Source organism: Pseudoliparis swirei, chromosome 10, assembly GCF_029220125.1.
Source record: "Pseudoliparis swirei isolate HS2019 ecotype Mariana Trench chromosome 10, NWPU_hadal_v1, whole genome shotgun sequence".
NCBI classification, from domain to species: Eukaryota; Metazoa; Chordata; class Actinopteri; order Perciformes; family Liparidae; genus Pseudoliparis; species Pseudoliparis swirei.
In genome coordinates this window covers 17495314-17517815 of record NC_079397.1, presented here as the reverse complement: position 1 = coordinate 17517815, position 22502 = coordinate 17495314, and the positions used below count along the sequence as shown (strand labels likewise).

At 43.9% G+C, this 22502-nt stretch overlaps 4 protein-coding genes across 4 annotated transcripts in view; 1 reads left to right on the top strand and 3 right to left on the bottom strand.

The window, feature by feature from the left end:
* Positions 1-7854, bottom strand: part of cdk17 (cyclin dependent kinase 17) — a 33594-nt gene extending 25740 nt beyond the window's left edge. Inside the window, exon 1 of the mRNA XM_056425490.1 lies at positions 7580-7854. Coding sequence (XP_056281465.1) covers positions 7580-7795 — 216 coding nt within the window. The 5' untranslated portion in view covers positions 7796-7854. The remainder of the gene's footprint in view (positions 1-7579) is intronic.
* A 1319-nt stretch (positions 7855-9173) lies between these two features.
* Positions 9174-15084, top strand: phyh (phytanoyl-CoA 2-hydroxylase). The gene is made up of 9 exons (XM_056425373.1): positions 9174-9422; positions 10430-10485; positions 10935-11045; positions 11669-11837; positions 11936-12017; positions 13005-13186; positions 13817-13966; positions 14333-14467; positions 14590-15084. Exons 1-9 carry the CDS (start codon positions 9225-9227, stop codon positions 14641-14643), a joined length of 1137 nt encoding a protein of 378 aa, XP_056281348.1. The 5' UTR covers positions 9174-9224; the 3' UTR covers positions 14644-15084.
* A 333-nt stretch (positions 15085-15417) lies between these two features.
* LOC130200498 (GTPase IMAP family member 7-like) lies at positions 15418-18065 on the bottom strand. Its single transcript, XM_056424842.1, has 2 exons — positions 17881-18065; positions 15418-16642 (listed from the first exon to the last, which is right to left on the bottom strand). The coding sequence occupies exons 1-2, from the start codon at positions 17885-17887 to the stop codon at positions 15762-15764; spliced, it is 888 nt and encodes a 295-aa protein (XP_056280817.1). The 5' UTR covers positions 17888-18065; the 3' UTR covers positions 15418-15761.
* Positions 18066-18433: 368 nt separating this feature from the next.
* On the bottom strand, positions 18434-21142 carry LOC130200496 (GTPase IMAP family member 9-like). The gene is made up of 2 exons (XM_056424841.1): positions 21064-21142; positions 18434-20063 (listed from the first exon to the last, which is right to left on the bottom strand). Exons 1-2 carry the CDS (start codon positions 21068-21070, stop codon positions 19075-19077), a joined length of 996 nt encoding a protein of 331 aa, XP_056280816.1. The 5' UTR covers positions 21071-21142; the 3' UTR covers positions 18434-19074.
* Between the last annotated feature and the right edge of the window lie 1360 nt (positions 21143-22502).

Genomic DNA, 22502 nt, shown 5'->3' with positions numbered 1-22502 from the left:
TGTAGAGATGCATAGTGTAGAGATGCATAGTGTAGAGATGCATAGTGTAGAGATGCATAGTGTAGAGATGCATAGTGTAGAGATGAGTAGTGTAGAGATGCGTAGTGTAGAGATGCGTTGTGTAGAGATGCGTTGTGTAGAGATGCGTAGTGTAGAGATGCGTAGTGTAGAGATGCATAGTGTAGAGATGCGTTGTGTAGAGATGAGTAGTGTAGAGATGCAGTGTAGAGATGAGTGTGAGATGAGTGTAGAGATGCATAGTGTAGAGATGCGTTGTGTAGAGATGCGTTGTGTAGAGATGAGTAGTGTAGAGATGAGTAGTGTAGAGATGAGTAGTGTAGAGATGCATAGTGTAGAGATGAGTAGTGTAGAGATGAGTAGTGTAGAGATGAGTAGTGTAGAGATGCATAGTGTAGAGATGAGTAGTGTAGAGATGCATAGTGTAGAGATGAGTAGTGTAGAGATGAGTAGTGTAGAGATGAGTAGTGTAGAGATGAGTAGTGTAGAGATGAGTAGTGTAGAGATGCATAGTGTAGAGATGCGTAGTGTAGAGATGAGTAGTGTAGAGATGAGTAGTGTAGAGATGAGTAGTGTAGAGATGAGTAGTGTAGAGATGCATAGTGTAGAGATGAGTAGTGTAGAGATGAGTAGTGTAGAGATGCATAGTGTAGAGATGAGTAGTGTAGAGATGAGTAGTGTAGAGATGCATAGTGTAGAGATGAGGTGTAGAGATGAGTAGTGTAGAGATGAGTGTAGAGATGCGTAGTGTAGAGATGCGTAGTGTAGAGATGCGTAGTGTAGAGATGCATAGTGTAGAGATGCGTTGTGTAGAGATGCATAGTGTAGAGATGAGTAGTGTAGAGATGAGTAATGTAGAGATGAGTAGTGTAGAGATGAGTAGTGTAGAGATGAGTAGTGTAGAGATGCGTTGTGTAGAGATGCATAGTGTAGAGATGAGTAGTGTAGAGATGCATAGTGTAGAGATGCAGAGTGTAGAGATGAGTAGAGATGAGTAGTGTAGAGATGCATAGTGTAGAGATGCGTTGTGTAGAGATGCAGTGTAGAGATGAGTAGTGTAGAGATGAGTAGTGTAGAGATGCATAGTGTAGAGATGCGTTGTGTAGAGATGCAGTGTAGAGATGAGTAGTGTAGAGATGAGTAGTGTAGAGATGCATAGTGTGTAGAGATGCGTTGTGTAGAGATGCGTTGTGTAGAGATGCGTAGTGTAGAGATGCATAGTGTAGAGCTGAGTTGTGTAGAGATGCGTAGTGTAGAGATGAGTTGTGTAGAGATGCGTAGTGTAGAGATGCGTAGTGTAGAGATGCGTTGTGTAGAGATGCGTTGTGTAGAGATGCATTGTGTGAGATGAGTGTAGAGATGCGAGTGTAGAGATGAGTGTGAGATGCGAGTGTAGAGATCGTGTGAGATGAGTGTAGATGGTGAGTGTAGAGATGCGTTGTGTAGAGATGCATAGTGTAGAGATGCGTAGTGTAGAAATGCATTGTGTAGAGATGCGTAGTGTAGAGATGCATAGTGTAGAGATGCGTAGTGTAGAGATGCAGAGTGTAGAGATGCGTAGTGTAGAGATGCGTTGTGTAGAGATGTGTAGTGTAGAGATGCATAGTGTAGAGATGCGTAGTGTAGAGATGCGTAGTGTAGAGATGAGTTGTGTAGAGATGCGTAGTGTAGAGATGCGTAGTGTAGAGATGCGTTGTGTAGAGATGCGTAGTGTAGAGATGCGTAGTGTAGAGATGCGTTGTGTAGAGATGCCTAGTGTAGAGATGCAGTGTAGAGATGCATAGTGTAGAGATGCAGTGTAGAGATGCGTAGTGTAGAGATGCATAGTGTAGAGATGCGTAGTGTAGAGATGCGTAGTGTAGAGATGCATAGTGTAGAGATGCGTAGTGTAGAGATGCGTAGTGTAGAGATGCATAGTGTAGAGATGCGTAGTGTAGAGATGTGTAGTGTAGAGATGCATAGTGTAGAGATGTGTAGTGTAGAGATGCGTAGTGTAGAGATGAGTTGTGTAGAGATGCGTTGTGTAGAGATGTGTAGTGTAGAGATGCGTTGTGTAGAGATGTGTAGTGTAGAGATGCGTTGTGTAGAGCTGCGTAGTGTAGAGCTGCGTAGTGTAGAGATGCGTAGTGTGCGACGGGTCGGAGAGTGTTGCTACACAACTTAAACTAGAGGATCTTTTCTTTCTGGCAGTAGGAAATATTCCATTAGCAGATCATTAACCACCTGCTGTTGAGCCTCAGCGCTCCACCAGCAGCAAGGATCTGCTCCACCCACACACACACACAGAGACACACACACACACACAGAGACACACACACAGAGACACACAGAGACACACTGCCCATTTTGTGTGTGTGTGTGTGTGTGAAATCAACACCCTCATCGGGTCTGTTACGCAACGCTCGTCTGCCTCATCAACGAGGTTTAACGAGAAGCTTCCGGTCCACCCACACACACACACACCCACACACACACACACACACACACACACACACACACACACACACACACACACACACACACACACACACACACACACACACACACACACACACACACACACACACACACACACACACACACACACACACACACACACACACACACACACACACACACACACACACACACACACACACACACACACACACACACACACACACACACACACACACACACACACACACACCACCACCACCACCACCACCACCACCAAGTGGAGTGGTTGAATGGACCTGGAGACGGTGTGTTCAGGGCCTGAGAACGAGGAGACACGATGGACAGAACAGACGGTGGAGGTGGTAACAGAGGGAGGAGGAGGAGGTAACAGAGGGAGGAGGTGGAGGAGGTAACAGAGGGAGGAGGTGGAGGAGGTAACAGAGGGAGGAGGAGGTAACAGAGGGAGGAGGAGGTAACAGAGGGAGGAGGAGGAGGAGGTAACAGAGGGAGGAGGTGGAGGAGGTAACAGAGGGAGGAGGTGGAGGAGGTAACAGAGTCCTGTCGTCCCGCTGTGTGACTCTTGTGTGTCTCTGATCTGACGGAGAACATAAATGTCAATATAAAGTTGTGGTTGGATGTCTTGGCCGCGTTTGTCGGCTTCCTGGAGTCTCAGCCGGTTGCCTGGCAACGGCCCGGTGACGACAGAACTCCAGGAAGTTAGCGTGCCCGGCCAGGAAGTAGCCTGGCACATGACCCGTGAGCCGGGTCCCGACCTCACACACCTCCTCACACACCTCCTCACACACCTCATGCACCTCCTCACACACCTCCTCACACACACCTCCTCACACACCTCCTCACACACCTCCTCACACACCTCCTCACACACACAACCTCACACACCTCCTCACACACCTCCTCACACACACAACCTCACACACAACCTCACACACCTCCTCACACACCTCCTCACACACACAACCTCACACACACAACCTCACACACAACCTCACACAACCTCATACAACCTCACACACAACCTCACACACAACCTCACACACAACCTCACACACAACCTCACACACACAACCTCACACACCTCCTCACACACACAACCTCACACACACAACCTCACACACACAACCTCACACACCTCCTCACACACAACCTCACACACAACCTCACACACAACCTCACACACCTCCTCACACACAACCTCACACACCTCCTCACACACACAACCTCACACACAACCTCACACACAACCTCACACACACAACCTCACACACCTCCTCACACACACAACCTCACACACACAACCTCACACACCTCCTCACACACACAACCTCACACACCTCCTCACACACCTCCTCACACACAACCTCACACCTCCTCACACACACAACCTCACACACCTCACACCTCCTCACACACCTCCTCACACACAACCTCACACACAACCTCACACACCTCCTCTCACACCTCCTCACACACCTCCTCACACACACCTCCTCACACACACAACCTCACACACCTCCTCACACACAACCTCACACACAACCTCACACACAACCTCACACACACAACCTCACACACCTCCTCACACACACGAGCTACGAGCTAGCTTAAACATGTTTATAATGGTGAATGTATTATTTGCTGGCCTTCTTTTATGAACGCAAGACTGATAAATCAACGTCACTCCTCTGAGTCCAGGCTGCTCTGGTCATCACCGTCTCCCCGACCCGAGTCACAGTCGCAGGTTCAAATCCAGTAAGAGGCCAACGGCGTCCTCAGAGGAGGAACATGGGGGCGTGAAAATCAGCCAAACTCAAGAGAATAATGTGTGATGTTCTGAGAGAAGCAGATGGCGGGCGGCGTGCGGCGAGCGGCAGACGGCTCGGCCCCAAGTCTACTTTTAGAATCCTGGAAAAACACGTTTCAGAGCACCGAGATGGACCCGCAGTTTGTCAGGAAATAAAAGGGAAAAATCGAGATTGTAGTCGAGGTTCGAACCAAAAGTCGTGACGAGAGACGCTCTCCTTAAAATCTGAGTTCCTCAAGAACAAGAACGTGATTTCAAGAGCAGGAGACGACGTTCAGGAATCAGCCAGTGTGTGTGTGTGTGTGTGTGTGTGTGTGTCTGCATCAATGAATATTTCAGGCTCTGCGCTGGGCTCAGGTGGAGGGAAGTGACTCCATGAATGAGCACACGCACACACACACACACACACACACACACACACACACACACACACACACACACACACACACACACACACACACACACACACACACACACACACACACACACACACACACACACACACACACACACACACACACACACACACACACACACACACACACACACACACACACACAAAAAATTGGACCGGACGTGAAGCCAAAACATAAAGGAACAATAATGGACTGTGTGTGTGTGTGTGTCTGTGAAAGAGAACAAAGAGGTCCAACACACTGGCCCATTATCTTACCAACAAGTACACACACACACCAACAGACAAACTTCCCTTCTGACACCCAAACACATTCATATAAGATGACAGCAGAGAGAGAGAGAGAGAGAGAGGAAGAGAAAGGAAGAGAGAGAGAGAGGAAGAGAGAGAGATGGAATCAGAGAGGGAGAGAGAGACAGAGGGAGAGAGAGAGACAGAGAGGGAACCAGAGGGAGAGAAAAAGAGATGGATTGAGGGATGAAGTGAGTAGAGAGAGAGAGAGAGGAAGAGAGGAAGAGAGGAGAGAGAGAGAGAGAGAGAGAGAGATCACACCACATTCCTTGCATTGCTCACATAACTTCCCTCATGGTGTGTTGTGTGTTCATCTGGCTATGAATGTGTGTATTTGTGTGTTTCTCGCACACTAATTGTCGTCATTCTGGAGCCCTAGAATGACGACACACTCATCACCACGTCGCCCGCATGGCGCCCAGCGGCCGGGAGACGAGCCGGAGACGAGCCGGAGACGAGCCCAGGAACACGCTGCTGCCGGGGAGACCTGACTGGGCTGAATATATACACACACACACACACACACACACACAACACTTTCATACGTACAGTGATGCATTCACTGAATCACATTCCAACACACACACACGTTAACCCAAACATGAGAGGGATATACTTGTTCACACACACACACCTCTGATCAATAAAACATTGCACATGTCGGAGTTATATAAACGGGAGAGAGAGAGAGAAACAGAGAGGGGGAGAAAGAGAGAGACAGCGAGCTGCTGGCCTGGTTGTCAATGGCAACAGTGTTTTGGAGGCTGATCGTCGGTAAGTGCAGTGAGCGCTGCCGCAAAGCATGCTGGGACATCGGCGTGCATTGCACCACAGATGAATTATTTTACCACACACACACACACACAATTCCTCAAACCAATCGCACACCTCAAAAACAAACAACCTCAACTCTGCTCCCCTCCTCTACTGGCTCTCCCAGGTGTGTGTGTGAGTGTGTGTGTGTGTGTGTGTGCGTGCGTGTGTGTGTCCACATATCACATATTCACACGGCTCGTGCTCTCATGCTTCCGCTGGAGGCGACACAATGCAGAGACGGATCAATACAAGCGCTGCTACATGGGGGGGGGGGGGTGCCTGAACGCACCGCCTGAACGCCTCACTCGTCGATATATATGAACTGGTTCTCGCCTGCACTTGATTGATATGATGCTACGATGACATCAAGATGATAAATGTGATAACAATTAAACATGAAGTTGTTGTTGTTGTTGTTCTGAGGGGTTTTAGACATCAGTTTCTCTTCATGTCGTCACCGTTTGTTGTTTGTTGTGCATCGTTATCTTCTTTTAACAAATCACCATCTCCAGCTCAAAGTCTGGAGGTTCATGTTTAACTCTTTTCAGAAGGAGGATATTGAAGGATGCTTTCAAATCCGTATGAGGACATGTCTTTAAACCGGTTCTTTCATTTTTACCTCCTTTAACTGAACTTTCAACAGCGGAAAAAATTATATGTGTTTACATTTATACTGCGTTAAAATCAGGGTCAAAATTAAACTTTTTATGCAAGCAGATATAGGGGTCATCTAATTGTCACTGTGAAAACACGTGTCGCTTCTCTGCTTTCAACACAAAAGCATAACCTCACTGTTTACACGTGTGAATAAGTAGTGTGTGTGGGCATCGTGGGTGTCTGTGTGTGTGTGTGTGTGTGGGCAAAGATTAAATTGCCATGTATATTTACATATACAGAGAATGTGTCATGGCGGGCGGTGCAACAATAAACATTGACATTGACAACAATAAAACACAGTGCAATAATTACAAATATAAATATGAGATGAAGTGCACAGACAGGTTTCTGACATTTAAAAAGTGTAAGTGTATTTAAGGTGAAGAGTTATGTGTATTTAAGTGTATTTAAAGTGAAGTTATGTGTATTAAAGTGTGTTTAAAGTGAAGTTATGTGTATTAGTGTATTTAAGGGAAAGAGTTATGTATATTTAGTGTGTTTAATGGTATTTACGGGAAATAGTTCTCTATTAAGTATGTTTACTTTTATTGAAGGTGAAATTATGTGAATTTAAGTGTGTTTAAGGAAAAGAGTTATGTCTATTAAGTATGTTTAAGTGTATTTAAATGAAGAATTAAGTGATTTGTTAATGGCTTTCCTGCATTATTGGACGCCCAGAAATCCCACTAACAATGTAGGGATGTTCTCCTCTCAAAGGTTAAACTTCTATTTTGTTTTTTGTGGTATTAATACAATTTAAAAAGTAACTTTACATGTTTTAGGGGTGTGGGTTAGCAGATAAATACTAAGTTAGCTAAACAAACCAGACTATTTGCACCGTAAATAAAGAAATATGATATTTTAATTGTAAAACAACGCGAGGTGTGAACAGAACAGACTGTACTGAAGGGCCTTGTGTAAAATATATTAATTTTGAGCTATTCTGACGGAATTCGTCTCAAACTGCAGTTTCCTCTTTTGTTGACATGTCCACGCGCCGCTATTCAGTCCTCGTCCTCAGCGACCGGAAGTAATGTAACGCCACGGAGTCCATTATCGGACACGCCGTTTTATTCACAAATGACGTCTTTTTTTTGGGGGGGTTGTTGTCAATTTACCTGAAAATGGTGAATCCCGGGAAGCCGACTCTCCGGAGCAGCCAGGCCCGGTGCCCTCCTCCGCGTTATCCGCCCACTGAAGTAACGTGAGCCTGGAACACAGCTCCGGCGGCGTCGGGTCCAAACGGAACGATAAAGATCCACCGGGACACGGATATGTGTGACTGGTCTCGAGGGACGGGGAGATGAACACCGAGCCCCCAAAATGTCGCTCATGTGGCGGTGAAAGCGGTTTCAAGAGGCAGGAGGAGGATCCGTGTCGACGGGGGAGAAGGGAGGGGGAGTAACGAGCTGCCGTCAAGCGGCACGCAGCCGTTGGTAACTGGACTTCCTGTAGCGTTTCACGATAAAAGCGTTATCCGCGGCCGTAGGACGTATCCTCTCGCAGTTTTCAAAATAAAAGCACCGATGATTCAAGATTCAAGGTTTTTTATTTTCCATTTGTGCATAGACCAACAGTCCAGATACATAGGAATTATTGTGCAGGGCTCTTCAGGTCAACAGAGGTAAAAAACACACTATAATAAGACAAATATATTTTTTAAGACTATACATAAGGTGGTAGTATGTACACTTAAATACAGTTTTAAAAACAGATTATCAATATTAAAAGGAGAGGGCAAATGTTAATGAATGGGCTAGTCCTGAGTGCTGTTCCTAGCTTGTGAATATTGCACATTTTGAGAGATGGAGGAAGGTTGTGCGGGGATATATTAAGATAAATAACTTTGTTAATTATATAATAATCTAGAAAGCAGAGACAGATCATTTTCAACATGCATGCATAGATTCCCAAAGATATATTTTTATATATGTAATAGTGTGACATGGCTTGTATTACATCATTGCGTAAAGAGAAAGTCAACTTTGCTCATGCTTGTTGAGGGATGCAGGAGCAGACACACAAAACAAAGCTGAATTTATTTGAAAAGCTTTGTATATAAACTGTTTATTGTACACTCGCTTATAACACTGCAGCTCGTCAGCGGTAGAGCAGGATGCAACTAGAGGAAATGTTTCACAATACAGTTTCTCCCTTGTTTCCTTCAATTAAACAGAGCATGCCGCTTTTACAACGTGGAAGTATTTAATTATGACAATGCATACAAAAACACTTGGACTCATTTATAAAAGATAGTGAGGATATTACATACAATAGGTTGTAAAAGGTTCATATATAGTATTAAAGCTTCAATTGTATTATTAGGAGATGGTGGTTTACTGGCAGTTTACAACAATATTCTAAAATTAAACTTGCACTGAAAGTTTAAAAAAAATGAACGACGTAGATAATTAGGACATTAATTTTAAGGTGAAAAGATGTTTGTGTCATGTTGGGAATAATTAATTCATCTCCTTCCACAATTTTACCGATTGGGTTAATTCATTAGAAAGGATGAATGTTAATATGAGGCCCCATCTTCTAATTAACAAGTAAAAACCGAAAGAAAAACGGGACATAAATTTAGACGGATATAAACACGAACGTTACGTTGTATTGTTGGTTGTGTGGCGCCACCTGCTGGATAGAATCGGCATCGACAGTTAATTCCATTAAATCGTTGGTACATTGTCCTGTATCAGGTTTACAGTGCTAATATTTAACATGTAGGCCAATGGCGTTTCCTTTGTGCTGCTGGGAGCGATGACACCTTTTATGAACGATGCTTGTGCAGACATGTGTCGTCACTCCGCCCTTTGCCCCGGTTACACGCGCTCCCTCCCGTCACCGGCGGTGTTTACCGGGCTCACAACCGAGGTCCACCCCGACTGGAAGATGTCTCGGGCCGCGGAGAGACTCAGATTGCTGATCAATCACCTCGATCAACCCCCCGCCGCCATCGTATCCTTCTGGTCGGCTCACCGGGAGCACCGGGAGCACCGAGCGGCGGACAGCTCTGGCGGGCCAGACCGGGGTCCTACGGCGGACTGCAGGCCTGCGAGGAGCAATATATAGGCGGCTTTTACTGCCTGCTGGGGTTGTTTCCGACGTTAATGCATGTTATCCTCTTCCGGGAACTTACTTACGTTACTTTGAATAGTTTAATTGTTGTCAATTGTTTTCTGGAGCGTTACGCCGGTGTTACGGTTTAAGAAGCGACCGTGTTAACCGGCGACTTTGAACCGAACGCGGCCGTTGTTGTCGTAGTTACGAAAAAGAGGATCGAGAACACGTATAGCTGTCCTCGCGAATGCCGCTTTGTTTAATATTTGTGAAAGTGTCAAACTCTCTCATATATACTATACAAAATAAACAATGCGGCAGCTACGTGATCTCTTCCTATTTTCAACAGCTGTCTGTAACTACGACGACAACAACAACAACGGACGCGTTCGGTTCAAAGTCGCCGGTTAACACGGTCGCTTCTTTTAACAGGCGACCCTAGGAAGATAACACGTAGCTGTCCTCGTGAATGCCTCATTATATATATATATATATATATATATGTACGAATAAAAATGCGGCATATATAGATATTTATATTTATGATTTAAATAAGAGGATTTGAAACTATTGTAAAATTAAACAATACGGCATTCACGAGGACATTGTTCTTATTTTCATTCGGCTAAAAATCGCCAGTTAACAGGGTCGCCTGTTAAACCGTAACACCTGTAACTACAGCTCTTAATATTAGTGTGTGTTTAAAGTCGAGCGGTTTAAGAGTTACGTTATTGTTTTTAATATGCTTGCTTACAAGACCCCAGGAGCAAATGAGACGTGAGCATGTCCAATTTAGGTTCAGATGGAAAAAGTGAGTTTTTTTGTCTTTTAATTAGATAATTCGAAGGTTGTTCTGCTTTACGTCTCGTGTCGTAAAACGCTTTCCTTGACGGCCTTTACCCCAGAGAGCTGCTCCGACCTTTGCTCCGACACTCAGCTCCAGTCCCGCTCAGAGACTGAGGTATGGACCCATGTTGGGTTGGCATTGTACTTCAAACTGCGAAGCCGGTTGAATCCGGCTGAAGGGTTCTCCGCATGTTTACGGTGCACGTTTATAATCATTCACCTCTGGCACAGTTTGTCCACGTCTCATGACGTCACACTTCACCGCTATCAGCCAGCGGTGCATTTATTGCCATTTGCTCTGAAGGCAACGACTGAACTGCACGAGCCCTGTTTTTTAAAGATAATCTACTGGCAGTTCATGTTCCATGTTAGTAAGCAGCTTTGCAGAAGTTCCAAAAAAATCATGCCCCCCCCTCCCCCCTCCCCCCTCTCAACTGTAAATTACTGTAAATGCAAGAGGACATGAATGCAACGTTCACATACACACTGTATATCAGTCATTACAGTGACCTGTCACATCACAAATGTTGATGAGCTTGCGCGTTTGAACTTTTCTTCGGGCAGATACACGGACGACACCGACCTGCTGACCCCAGAGCAGCGACTCTCCTATGAGAAAGATGGCTTCATCCTCATCAAGGGCCTGGTGTCTGAAGAGGACATCGACCTGTTCAGGTGAGCGCCGGAGGCCGACCGCCACGAAGAAGAAGGCGTGGCCTCAGGAGCCCCGTCCATTACTCGGGCTCCTGAGGCGCTGGCTTCCTTCTTTCTGACGCGCTCAAGTCAACCGCTGCTCTTGATGTGTTTTACCCTTTAATCGTCGCCATGACCCTCCATGTGTGAATATATGTTTATTCATTGGATTCTGGGTGGAACGAGCAGCACGCTCCATCCTGTCCCTCTCCGGGGTCCAGCACCTGCCGTCACTAAATATGTATATATACGTATATACAGTATATATATAAACATATATACAGTATATATATATACATACATACATATGTGTGTGTGTGTGTCTATATATATATATATACACATACATATATATATATACACACATACATATATATACATATATATATACATCTACATATATATACATACACATATATATATATATGTGTATATAATATATATATATATATACACACATATATATACATATATATATGTATTTATATATATACATATATAAATACATATATATATGTGTATATAATATATATATGTGTATATGTATATATATATGTATACGTATGTAGGTCGGGCGCTGAGCGTGCTCCGTGTGCGTCCCTCAGGACGGCGTTTGAACAGGTGTGCCGACAGGAGGTCAAGGTTCCCGGCATGATGGTGATGCGCGACGTGGCGATCGCCAAGTCCGAGTTCGTCGCGGATCAGAGAGCCGTCTCCAAAGTCCAGGATTTCCAGGAGGATCCCGATCTGTTCCGCTACTGCTCCTTGCAGCAGGTACGGGACATCAAGTAGATCGCCATTTTCCTTCTTTTTTAAAAAATACATTGAATTTTAAATACTCGTGAAGGCAAGCTGTGCTTCTCCTCCGTCAGATCCTGAAGTACGTCGAGTGTTTCACCGGACCCAACATCATGGCCATGCACACGATGCTCATCAACAAGCCTCCCGATGCAGGTACGGAGCGCTGGAGCCCACGACACGCCTCACGCCGGCTCTGGGTTCAAGTCACTTTATTCGTATAGCCCATTTTCACAAATTAGAAATTTGCCTCCTAGTGCTTTACAATCTGTACATATAGTCATCCCTGACCTTTGACCTCACATCGGATCAGGAACAACTCCCAAACAACCCTTCAGGACAGAACAGAGGAGGATCCCTCTCCAGGATGGACAGAACAATAGATGTCATGTAACCAGATGAACAATAGATGTCATGTGACCAGATGAACAATAGATGTCATGTGACCAGATGAACAATAGATGAACAATAGATGTCATGTGACCAGGTGAACAATAGATGTCATGTGACCAGATGGACAATAGATGTCATGTGACCAGATGAACAATAGATGTCATGTGACCAGATGAACAATAGATGTCATGTAACCAGATGAACAATAGATGTCATGTGACCAGATGAACAATAGATGTCATGTGACCAGATGAACAATAGATGTCATGTGACCAGATGAACAATAGATGTCATGTGACCAGATGAACAATAGATGTCATGTGGCCAGGTGAACAATAGATGTCATGTGACCAGATGAACAATAGATGTCATGTGACCAGATGAACAATAGATGTCATGTGACCAGATGAACAATAGATGTCATGTGACCAGATGAACAATATGTCATGTGACCAGGTGAACAATAGATGTCATGTGACCAGGTGAACAATAGATGTCATGTGACCAGAAGGAATCATTACACACTAATTAAAACACAGGAACAACACAATGAAGATGACAGAGTGGATGAAGAGTTGGTAGTCGGCATATTCCACCATCCAGACCTCCACCATCCATCAGATGGAGGTAGAGAGGAGGAGTGGGCGGAGTCTCAGCAGGGCCATGTTATAGTTGGTCGTAGGCATATTCCAGGTAACTGCCTCGTCATGGTTAGAGCAGGACAAACACACCCGTCCCCCGTGGTTCCAGGGAAGAAGACGTCCCGCCACCCGATGCACCAGGACCTGCACTACTTCCCGTTCCGCCCGGCCGATCGGATCGTCTGCTCCTGGACGGCGATGGAGAGAGTGGACCGGCAGAACGGCTGCCTGGTGGTGCTGCCGGGGACGCACACCGGCACGCTGCAGGAGCACGACTACCCGGAGTGGGAGGTACACACACGCACACACACACACACACGCACACCAGGGTTCGTACGGTCATGGAAAACCCTGGAAAGGTCCTGGAATTTAAAATTGTTATTTTCAGGCCTAAAAATCCTGGAAATTAAAAATAAATCCTGGAAATAAAAATAAATCCTAAAAATCCTGGAAATATTTTTTTTTCTAAAAGTCATGGAAATTCGTTTATATACATGTTTTATTTACGCTGAGTTTTAAATAATGCATATGCTTGTTAAAAAGAATGACGCTCAAAATATAAGCCTGCGTACGCGCTTTCATACTCGCAGCGCACATTTTCCGTGTTGCAAGTGAACGCACCTTAACTGAAAAGACATACATGTTTTATTCTTTTAATCAAACGATTGTCTCTCATTCATTTGAGTCATGTAAGGATATTTACTGTATGCTTTGGAATTCTCTTTGTTAGTTTAAATACAACATTTTTTTAATTTTTATGTTCACACCGAGATTTTAAAAAAATGTGGTCATGGAAATTTAGTTTGAAGTCCTGGAACCCCATTGGTCAACATGTGTATGAACCCTGACACACACACACACACAATTCCCCATAAACACCTGCTGTGAGTAACACACACACGCGTGTGCACTTGTCCTCAGGGGGGCGTGAACAAGATGTACCACGGGGTGCGCGACTACGACCCGACGCTCCCCAGGGTGCACCTGGAGATGGAGCAGGGCGACACCGTCTTCTTCCACCCGCTGCTCATCCACGGCTCCGGCATGAACCAGACGAGGGGCTTCCGCAAGGTACCACGCTACCCACAATGCACCACGCTACCCACAATGCACCTCACACAAACTCGCTCCATACTTCCTCACAAGAGGATTTCATTTTTCTTCTGTGGGCTAGGATTATTTTTTAGCAAAAAAACAAAATGAAATTGGAAATATTGTGTGTGTGTGTGTGTGTGTGTGTGTGAGGGCGTGTGTGAGGTTGTGTGTGTGTGTGTGTACGTGCAAGTGTGTGTGTGTTTCCAGGCCATCTCACAAGAGGATGTTTTTTCTTCTGTGGGCTTGTATTTATTTAATTAAGTAAATATTGTGTGTGTGCGTGTCTCTGTGTGTGTGTGTGTGTCTCTGTGTGTGTGTGTCTCTGTGTGTGTGTGTGTCCAGGCCATCTCCTGCCACTACGCCAGCGCTGACTGCTACTACATCGACGTGAAGGGAACCACGCAGGAAAACATCGAGAAAGAAGTCACGGAGATCGCTACCAGGAAGTACAACATGGGCGACGAGCTCACCTTAAAGGTGACACGCCCCCCCACCCCCCCCTGTCTGAGACGTCATGTAGTTGTATCGATGACGTGTTAATGGGGAATATTTTTTATAAGCTGACCCTTAAACTCCCCCCCCCCCCCCCCCCCCCACAGGACACCTGGGCTTTCAAAGGCCGCCTGGTGCAAGGAGAGAGGACCACGCTGTGAAGGTGAGGCGTGGACGGAGAAAAGAAGAAAACACCACGTCAGCACAAATGATCGGATACGAAGCGGCAGGAAGTGTTCCAGGACGAGGAAATCTCTAATCGTGTTTTATCCCTAATCTACTTCAGAAATGGAGGAACGCCGTGTCGTTAGATCACGTTATTCAATCGGGGCATCTGAGAAATTCGGGAATGTAATCCATGATATTCTAAAAGAGGATATAAAAAAACGAGGGAGAGAGGGAGAGAGGGAGAGAGAGAATTAACACCAATAGAGGCCTGATACACAGTGGCTCATTGTCGTGTTACTGTGTGTTTGATGAGTTAAAAAATATATATATTAGAATATTCAGTATATTAATATATATATATATTAATATTCTGAATATATATAAATATACTGAATATATATATATATATATATATATTAGTATATTCAGTATTATATTAGCATATTCAGTTTATTAATATATATATTAATATGCTGAATATATATATACATTTACTGAATATATATATGCATGCTTAATATATCAGTATATTCAGTAATATATTGGCATGTTCAGTATATTAATATTCTGAATATATATATACGAAATATATATATATTAATATATTCAGTAATATATTAGCATATTCAGTATATTTATATGTATATTAATATACTGAATATATATATTAATATACTGAATTGTATGAAGAAGTCCTTATGTCAGTGTTAGAATAAATATTAAATAATTAAAATACAATTACAAATGAAATGAGACTAACTTCAATAATTTGTTGTCTTTGTAATTGAATTTATTGACATTAAGTCAGTACACGTATAGTCCGCCGTACACTTGAACAGGTGGACGGTTACATGAAGCTGTTTAATGTGACACACGCATAATGACTCATCCACCATGAACAAAACAGAAAATAAGTCACCATTAAAAGGCTTCTAAACTCATCATTTAATATTTCACTTCTATGAAGTTGGTCTCACAAGAGACAGATCAAAAAGAAGAATAAAAAAAGGTGTTCTAATACGTAATAAATGTGTGATTAATACAACTCAGCTCCTTCTCCTTGTGCTGGCTGGTGGGACCAGCTGGTCCCACCACGTCTACCAGCTCTGGTTCACTCATGAAATGGGAGGATGCGTTCCTTGACATCTTCCCACATCTTGAATCTAATCAATATAGCTGAGATAAACGCAAATAGCCCAGCTATGAATGCATACTTCGCTAAGCCCCACCCCCACACTCGAGCCTTGGCGTCGACCTGCTTCTTCACCACGATGCTCATCGCCCGCTCCCTGATCTCTCCCTGCGACATGCTGCCTCCCGATGTCGCTCTGAGGAGCTCTTCCTCCTTCTGGAGCTGTTCCCCGATTTCTCGTATCTTGCCGTCGGAGTAGAATCCTCCCTTGTTCTCCGCCACGAGCCGCTCGACGGTGCTGAGCAGCGCCGCCACGTGGATCCGGTTGCTCCGGTCGCGCGGCGCGTCGTCGCCCGTCCAGTATTTGCTGTCGACGACGTGGCACCGGCCGCCGCACTCCTTCACCAGGTCGCCCAGGTCGCCGCTCTCCTCGATGTACCTCTCCAGCGTCATCTCCTCCGGCAGCTGGTCGCCGTGGGTGAAGACGATCACGCCGTACTTCAGGGCGTTTTTGGGGAAGTATTGGCGCATTTTTGAGACGACGTCCTTGTTGTGCTCGATGAATTTCTCCACTTTGAAGACGATGAGGAAGGCGTGAGGCCCCGGGGCGCACTCGGCGCTGCAGCGCAGCATCTCGGGCAGCATCGCCTCCTCGGACCGGCACGGGTCGAAGAAACCGGGCGTGTCGATCAGAGAGACGCTTCTTCCGCCGACGGCTTTGGTTCGGACGGTGGTGGAATGCGTTTCCAAGTCGCTCAGATTGTTTATTTTGAATGTGTGATCTGCGAAGAGGAGGTTGGCCAGGCTGCTCTTCCCCACTCCGTTCTTCCCCAGGAGGACGATCCTCAATGCGTTGGGCACTGGAAGAGAAAAGTGACTCCGCATCAGTAAATCAGAACATTTATATCTTGATTAATACGGTTTAAAGGAGCGTCTGTGAGACGGCTCCATCAAAGAGACATTCACAATCAACACAGGGTGGGGAATTAAAAATGTAGGGGGCAATTTTCCCCCACTGACTGAACTCCAGGGGTATTTCAAAATAAATTGGGGGCACTTTTAAAAAACTTGTGAAATAACATTCAACCTTTGTTCACAAATAATAAATATACTTATTTAGGCTTAAAGGATATGAGCAATTATCATAGAAATTTAAAAAAAATAAGACTATTTGGCAATAATAAGACTATTAGGCTATAATAAGACTTAGGCAGTAATTCCATACTATTTATAAAGATAGATAGATTACATGTGTAATATAACTATATATATATATATACACACATATATATGTATATATATCACATTTATTATATATAAATATTTATATATAAACTATAAATTTATAAACACTATATATATATATGTATCAACACAATATATATATGTTTTTATTTTTTACACAATATATATACAATTATATGTGTATGATTATTTTATTTTGAATTGTGTGTATATATATTATAATAGATTACTTTATTTTCAATTCAAAATAAAATAATTATATTTAAAGGATAATGAAAAAAGCAGGGGTTTTATATTTTGTTAAACTGTAAAGAATTATTTGCAGTGAATATTTGGAGTAAAGGCATGAGCAAGAACAGCTGATGTGGTGACGTCATCAAGCCAGCTGCTTTTCCAATCGCAGAAAGACCCTCCTCCCTCCTCCCTCCTCCGTCCTCCCTCCTCCGTCCTCCGTCCTCCGTCCTCCCTCCCCCCTCCAGACTCCAGAAGTACACAAGTCTGTACTCGGTGTACTTGGACTTGATACGCGGCCTTTGACTCGTGACTCAGCTTTCCACAGGCTCGCTGCCGTCTGTAATCTCGCTCGCTGTCTCGCGAGACTTCGCGCCGTCACTCTGTTCTCTGCTGCTCTCGCTACGTTTCTCTGTCTGACTTGTTTCTCGTCTTTTTAGGCGGAAGAAACGATCAGAACACATTGTACTTGTTTTAAATCACAAAGGTATCGACATGAAGCCCAGCAGTACGGGCACATGTGGTTACATAGGCAACCTACGTCATAATATATATCATAAAGTAATGTGCAGCGAGCAGCCTTAATGTATAAGAATAACGGGAAGAAGTAACTTTAACTTACTGTCCATGTTTTTAGAAGATAAATCAGCGAAGACTCAAATGTTTCCACCAAACGACGAGCTGCGTGTCTCCTCCTGTTCTGCTGTTAAGTTTTACTTTCACTTACTGTAAGGGCGTGTTAGCGCGTGTGCGCGCGCGCGTGTGCATGTGGTGTGTGTGCGTGTGGAGGGTAAGGGTGGTTTACTCTTCGACTAACGGGCTGTGTGTGTGTGTGTGTGTGTGTGTGTGTGTGTGTGTGTGTGTGTGTGTGTGTGTGTGTGTGTGTGTGTGTGTGTGTGTGTGTGTGTGTGTGTGTGTGTGTGTGTGTGTGTGTGTGTGTGTCGCGAGCGCCTTCTGCTGGGCCCCTGCAGGCTTGAGCGGTGAACCCCGCAGACTGTCCTCACTCTCCGTGGTAGTTGGTCTGTAATGTGGTCAAATATTTGTTTCAATTTAAATGCATTTATTAATTTATTCCTGTATTTATTTATTCATACGTTTATTTAAACATTTATTTATTCCTGTATTCATTTATACATTTATTTAAGCATTTATCTCAGAGACGAGCGAGTCTGGACTTTGGTTGGAATGTACAGAATACAAACCAGTTTTATTTGTTTATTTAATTTTTTTGGGTGCAATTATAGGAAGATAAATGGTTACAAAGATGAATAATGTAAATATTGAAGAAAAAGAAAAGCCAAAAATATCACAATTTTAAATTTAAAATGATCAGGTGACCCAAGAGTTCACTGATTTACTCCTCCTGAGCGTTCAGTCAACAAAGAACATGTTATTACATATTTATACATAGAAAAACACTTTAAGGCGTTAAAAGTCCACTAAATAATGAGATATGTGAAGAATAAAGAGATACATGAGAACTAAAAACTCCTAGCAACAACAACAAAATCATCAAAGAGATTGAATCTTAATTGACGATGAATCTTATGAATAATAATTCAGCTACACTAAGACATATTACATATGACTTATGATTAACCATAATACTCTGAGTGGCTCAAATGTTCTTCATTAAATTGCCACTAAACACTATGAGACTATATGTGAAGCATAAAGTGATATATGAGAGAAACACTGATAAAAAGAGACTCATGTTGTTTAGAGGGAGGTGTGACTAGTGACACGTCTGATGACTGGTTTCTGATTGGTTCCCCTCTGGCGGTGTCATCAGGTGCTTTTGAGGCTGGCTGCTTGATTACATGTAAGCGCCGGATGCATTCCTTCCTGCTCCTCCTTGGGAGTCGGCTCCCTCCGATGCATTGAGGCCTCTCATCACTCCTTGCATCGCTCCTCCGAGAGCAACGCCAGCTGCCCTTTGCAGCGAGACTCCTCCTCTCCCTCCAGCGGTTCCTGTTTGAGCTAAAGCCGTTATCACTTGTGTCACCAGCCCCCTGAGACCAAACAGAGCTCCCCACAAGGCATTGGAGGCCATATCCTTCAGGTTGGACCAAAGCCACATGAACACGTTCTCTTTGGCCTCGCGTCTCATCTCTCCCTCCGTCTTGTTTCCCGGCGTCCGTCTGATGCTTTCCACCTCCTGCGTTATTCTTCTCTCCACCGCCTGCAGCATCTCATTGGTGTAGCATCTTCCTTGGTTCTCCTCAATCATCTGATTGATGGTCTTGAGGATCTCCGTCACCCGGACCCGGTTGTTCCTGTATTCTTCCTGCGGGTCGTTGTTCCAGTATTTGCTATCGATGACGTGGCAGCGGCCGCCGCACTTCTCCACCAGCTCCCTCACGGGCTCATTGGCTCGGACGAAGCTGCCGATGGTGTCTCCGTCGGGGAGCTGGTCGCCGTGGGTGAAGAGGACGGTGGAGAACTGGAACACCTCTTCAGAGAAGTACTGGCTGACTTTATTGACGACGGCCTGCTCCTGCTCCGTGAAGCGCTCCACTCTGAGCACGATGAGGAAGGCGTGAGGCCCGGGAGAGAACTCCGTGATGCACCTCAGGATTTCAGGCTTCAGCTCGTCCTCGGATCGATCCGTGTCGAAGAAACCGGGAGTGTCGATCAGAGTGATCGGCCCTCCGCTCGCACCTTTAGTTTCCGCTTGACATTTGGTTGTTTCGGAGTTCACGTTGTGGCCGACCTTGAACCGCTGCTCTTCGAAGATGGTGTTAGCCAGGCTGCTTTTCCCAACGCCGGTTTTCCCCAGGATGGCGATTCTCCTGTTGTTTGAGACTGGAAGAGGAGAATGTGCATCAGGAACACTGATCATGTGCGGCCGCCACGACGAGACGGTGCGGGTCAGCGGTCCGTTGGTACCGGTGACCAGCAGAGCAGCGCTTTGCAAACGGGCCGAAAAAGAGGAGAGGAGGTTTTCTTGGCCCTGATCCAAATCTGAGTCCTCTTATGGATCTGGAACAGAGTCTGAACCAGAAGAGGCTCTACATGTTGTTTAGGGGTCAGAGGTCACTGACTGAACTCCAGGGGCATGAAACATAAATTGGGGCACTTTATGAACCCTATGAAATAACATTTAACCTTTGTTCAAAAACAATAAATATACTTATTTAGGCTGAACATAATAAGACTATTAGGCAATAATATGACTATTAGGCAATAGTTTACAAATTCAAAGTGTTTTCTGAGATTTTTTAAACAAAAAATAAAACATAAAACAGATTCAATTGTATTCTTATTTCTTTGTGGTTATTTATTGTACTATTAACAATGCTAAAAAAAAAAAATTATATATATAATTCAAAATCCTATTAAATTATTGTTATGATGTAAAGGTAAGTTTAACTTTAATAATGAGACTCTTGAAAACAACATTAACACTCTTTATCAGAGTACAGTCAGCTGCACCCTGACAAAGGTCACGTGTATGAAACAGCGTGGGCTCATGGGAGTTGGAGTCTTCACCACCAATGCGGCCAACTTCTCTGATAACGGGCCACAGCCAGTGATCTCTCTCTCTCTTCACTCACCCTCTACCTCGCTCGACCATCGCTGCTCCCTCTCTCTCTCTCTCTCTCTCTCTGTTCACAAACATGAACTCTTTTACTTTTGATTTGTGATCATTTAGTACATCCCTTCTTGCAGTGATTTCAATATGGCGTTTTTTAAATAAACGAATGTTTTTACAATGTGTGACGTCATAAAGTAATGTACACAGAGCAACATTAATATATAATTATAATAATAATAACAACTGGAAGAAGTAACTTTAACTTACTGTCCATGTTCTTAGAAGATGTTCCACAGACGACGAGCTGCGTGTCTCCTGCTGCTCACTTTCACTTTCACTTATGTAAGGGCAGGGCTGCGTGTGTGTGTGTGTGCGTGTGGTGGGGGAGGGGAGTTGACTTTACCAAGTAGAAACTTTATTGTTCAGATAATGTTCCCCCAGATGTCAACGTGTCCTTTATAACGTGGGGCGGTGCGTTATAATATAATTATAATAAAGAACACGACGATGTTTCATGGAAAAGGAAACGGTGAACAATGTTTCACCAGTAGAGACTTCATGTGAGTTTAACATGTTTTAAAGGTCGCGGGAATATATTCAAACTATTTTATATTTGTGGGTTTGTGGCTATAGTTAAAAAAGAAATAAAAATAAAACTCAACAACACATGAGACACTTTGATAAATATGAAGTACAGGCGAACGTCAAATAAATGTCTTGTTTAAAGACAAGATGATCAAATGTCACATATTAATACACGAGACACTATCTCCTTATGAAGCTCCTGCAGGCAGACTCATGTTCCCCCATGGCGCCTCTTAAAGGGCCAGTGTACCTGAAACACTGAATAAGCTACTCCCCAACATATAATTAAATAACTCCCTTTGCATTTGATTATTGTTTATTCAAGTGTAGATATCTTGGCCATAAGAACATTTCTCTAATATAATAATTAATAATTATTTTAAAAAAGACAGTTTAATTTGAAACCTTCAAAATAAAAGCACAGGATATATTTTTTAATTTCTTGAAGAAAAAGGTGATCGTGTGTCTTTTCAAGGCGTCAGGGGCCACTTCAAATGATGTGGCGGGAAGAACATGGGGTATCACTTTAGTTTCAGTGGAACTCTTGTCATCCAACAGGAAAACTTTATTGTCACATGTCAACTGTCAACTCTAATTGGCTGTTCTATTTGTCCATCTAACTGAGTTAACCCTATAAGGCCTGCATATGGCTATATATATATATATATTTATATATAAACTGTATATATATATATGTATATATATACATATATATACTGTATATATATGTGTATATATATACATATATATACAGATATAGTCGGAGTCGTCTCCTCTCACCAACTCTCTCTCTCTCTCTCTCTCTCTCTCTGTGTCTCTCTCCGTCTTTTATAAGAAAGCTGTTGAGTTTTAGGTGTCGGAGCTCCATCACATGGCTTTTCACGTGGGGTCAAAGATCAGACGTGTCGTTCAGCCCACAGCTTCACTCTTTATTTATTTGTTCTCCCATATATATATATATATATATATATATATATATATTGTTGCAGGAAGAGGCTCAACAGACTGAATCTCTAAGAGCTAACATGGAGTAGTACACCTCTCAGAGTATTTGTGATTGGTTTAGGGCGGAGGAGGAGTCTCTTTGGTTTAGACTTTGAGATCCTCTGGTTGGAGCACAG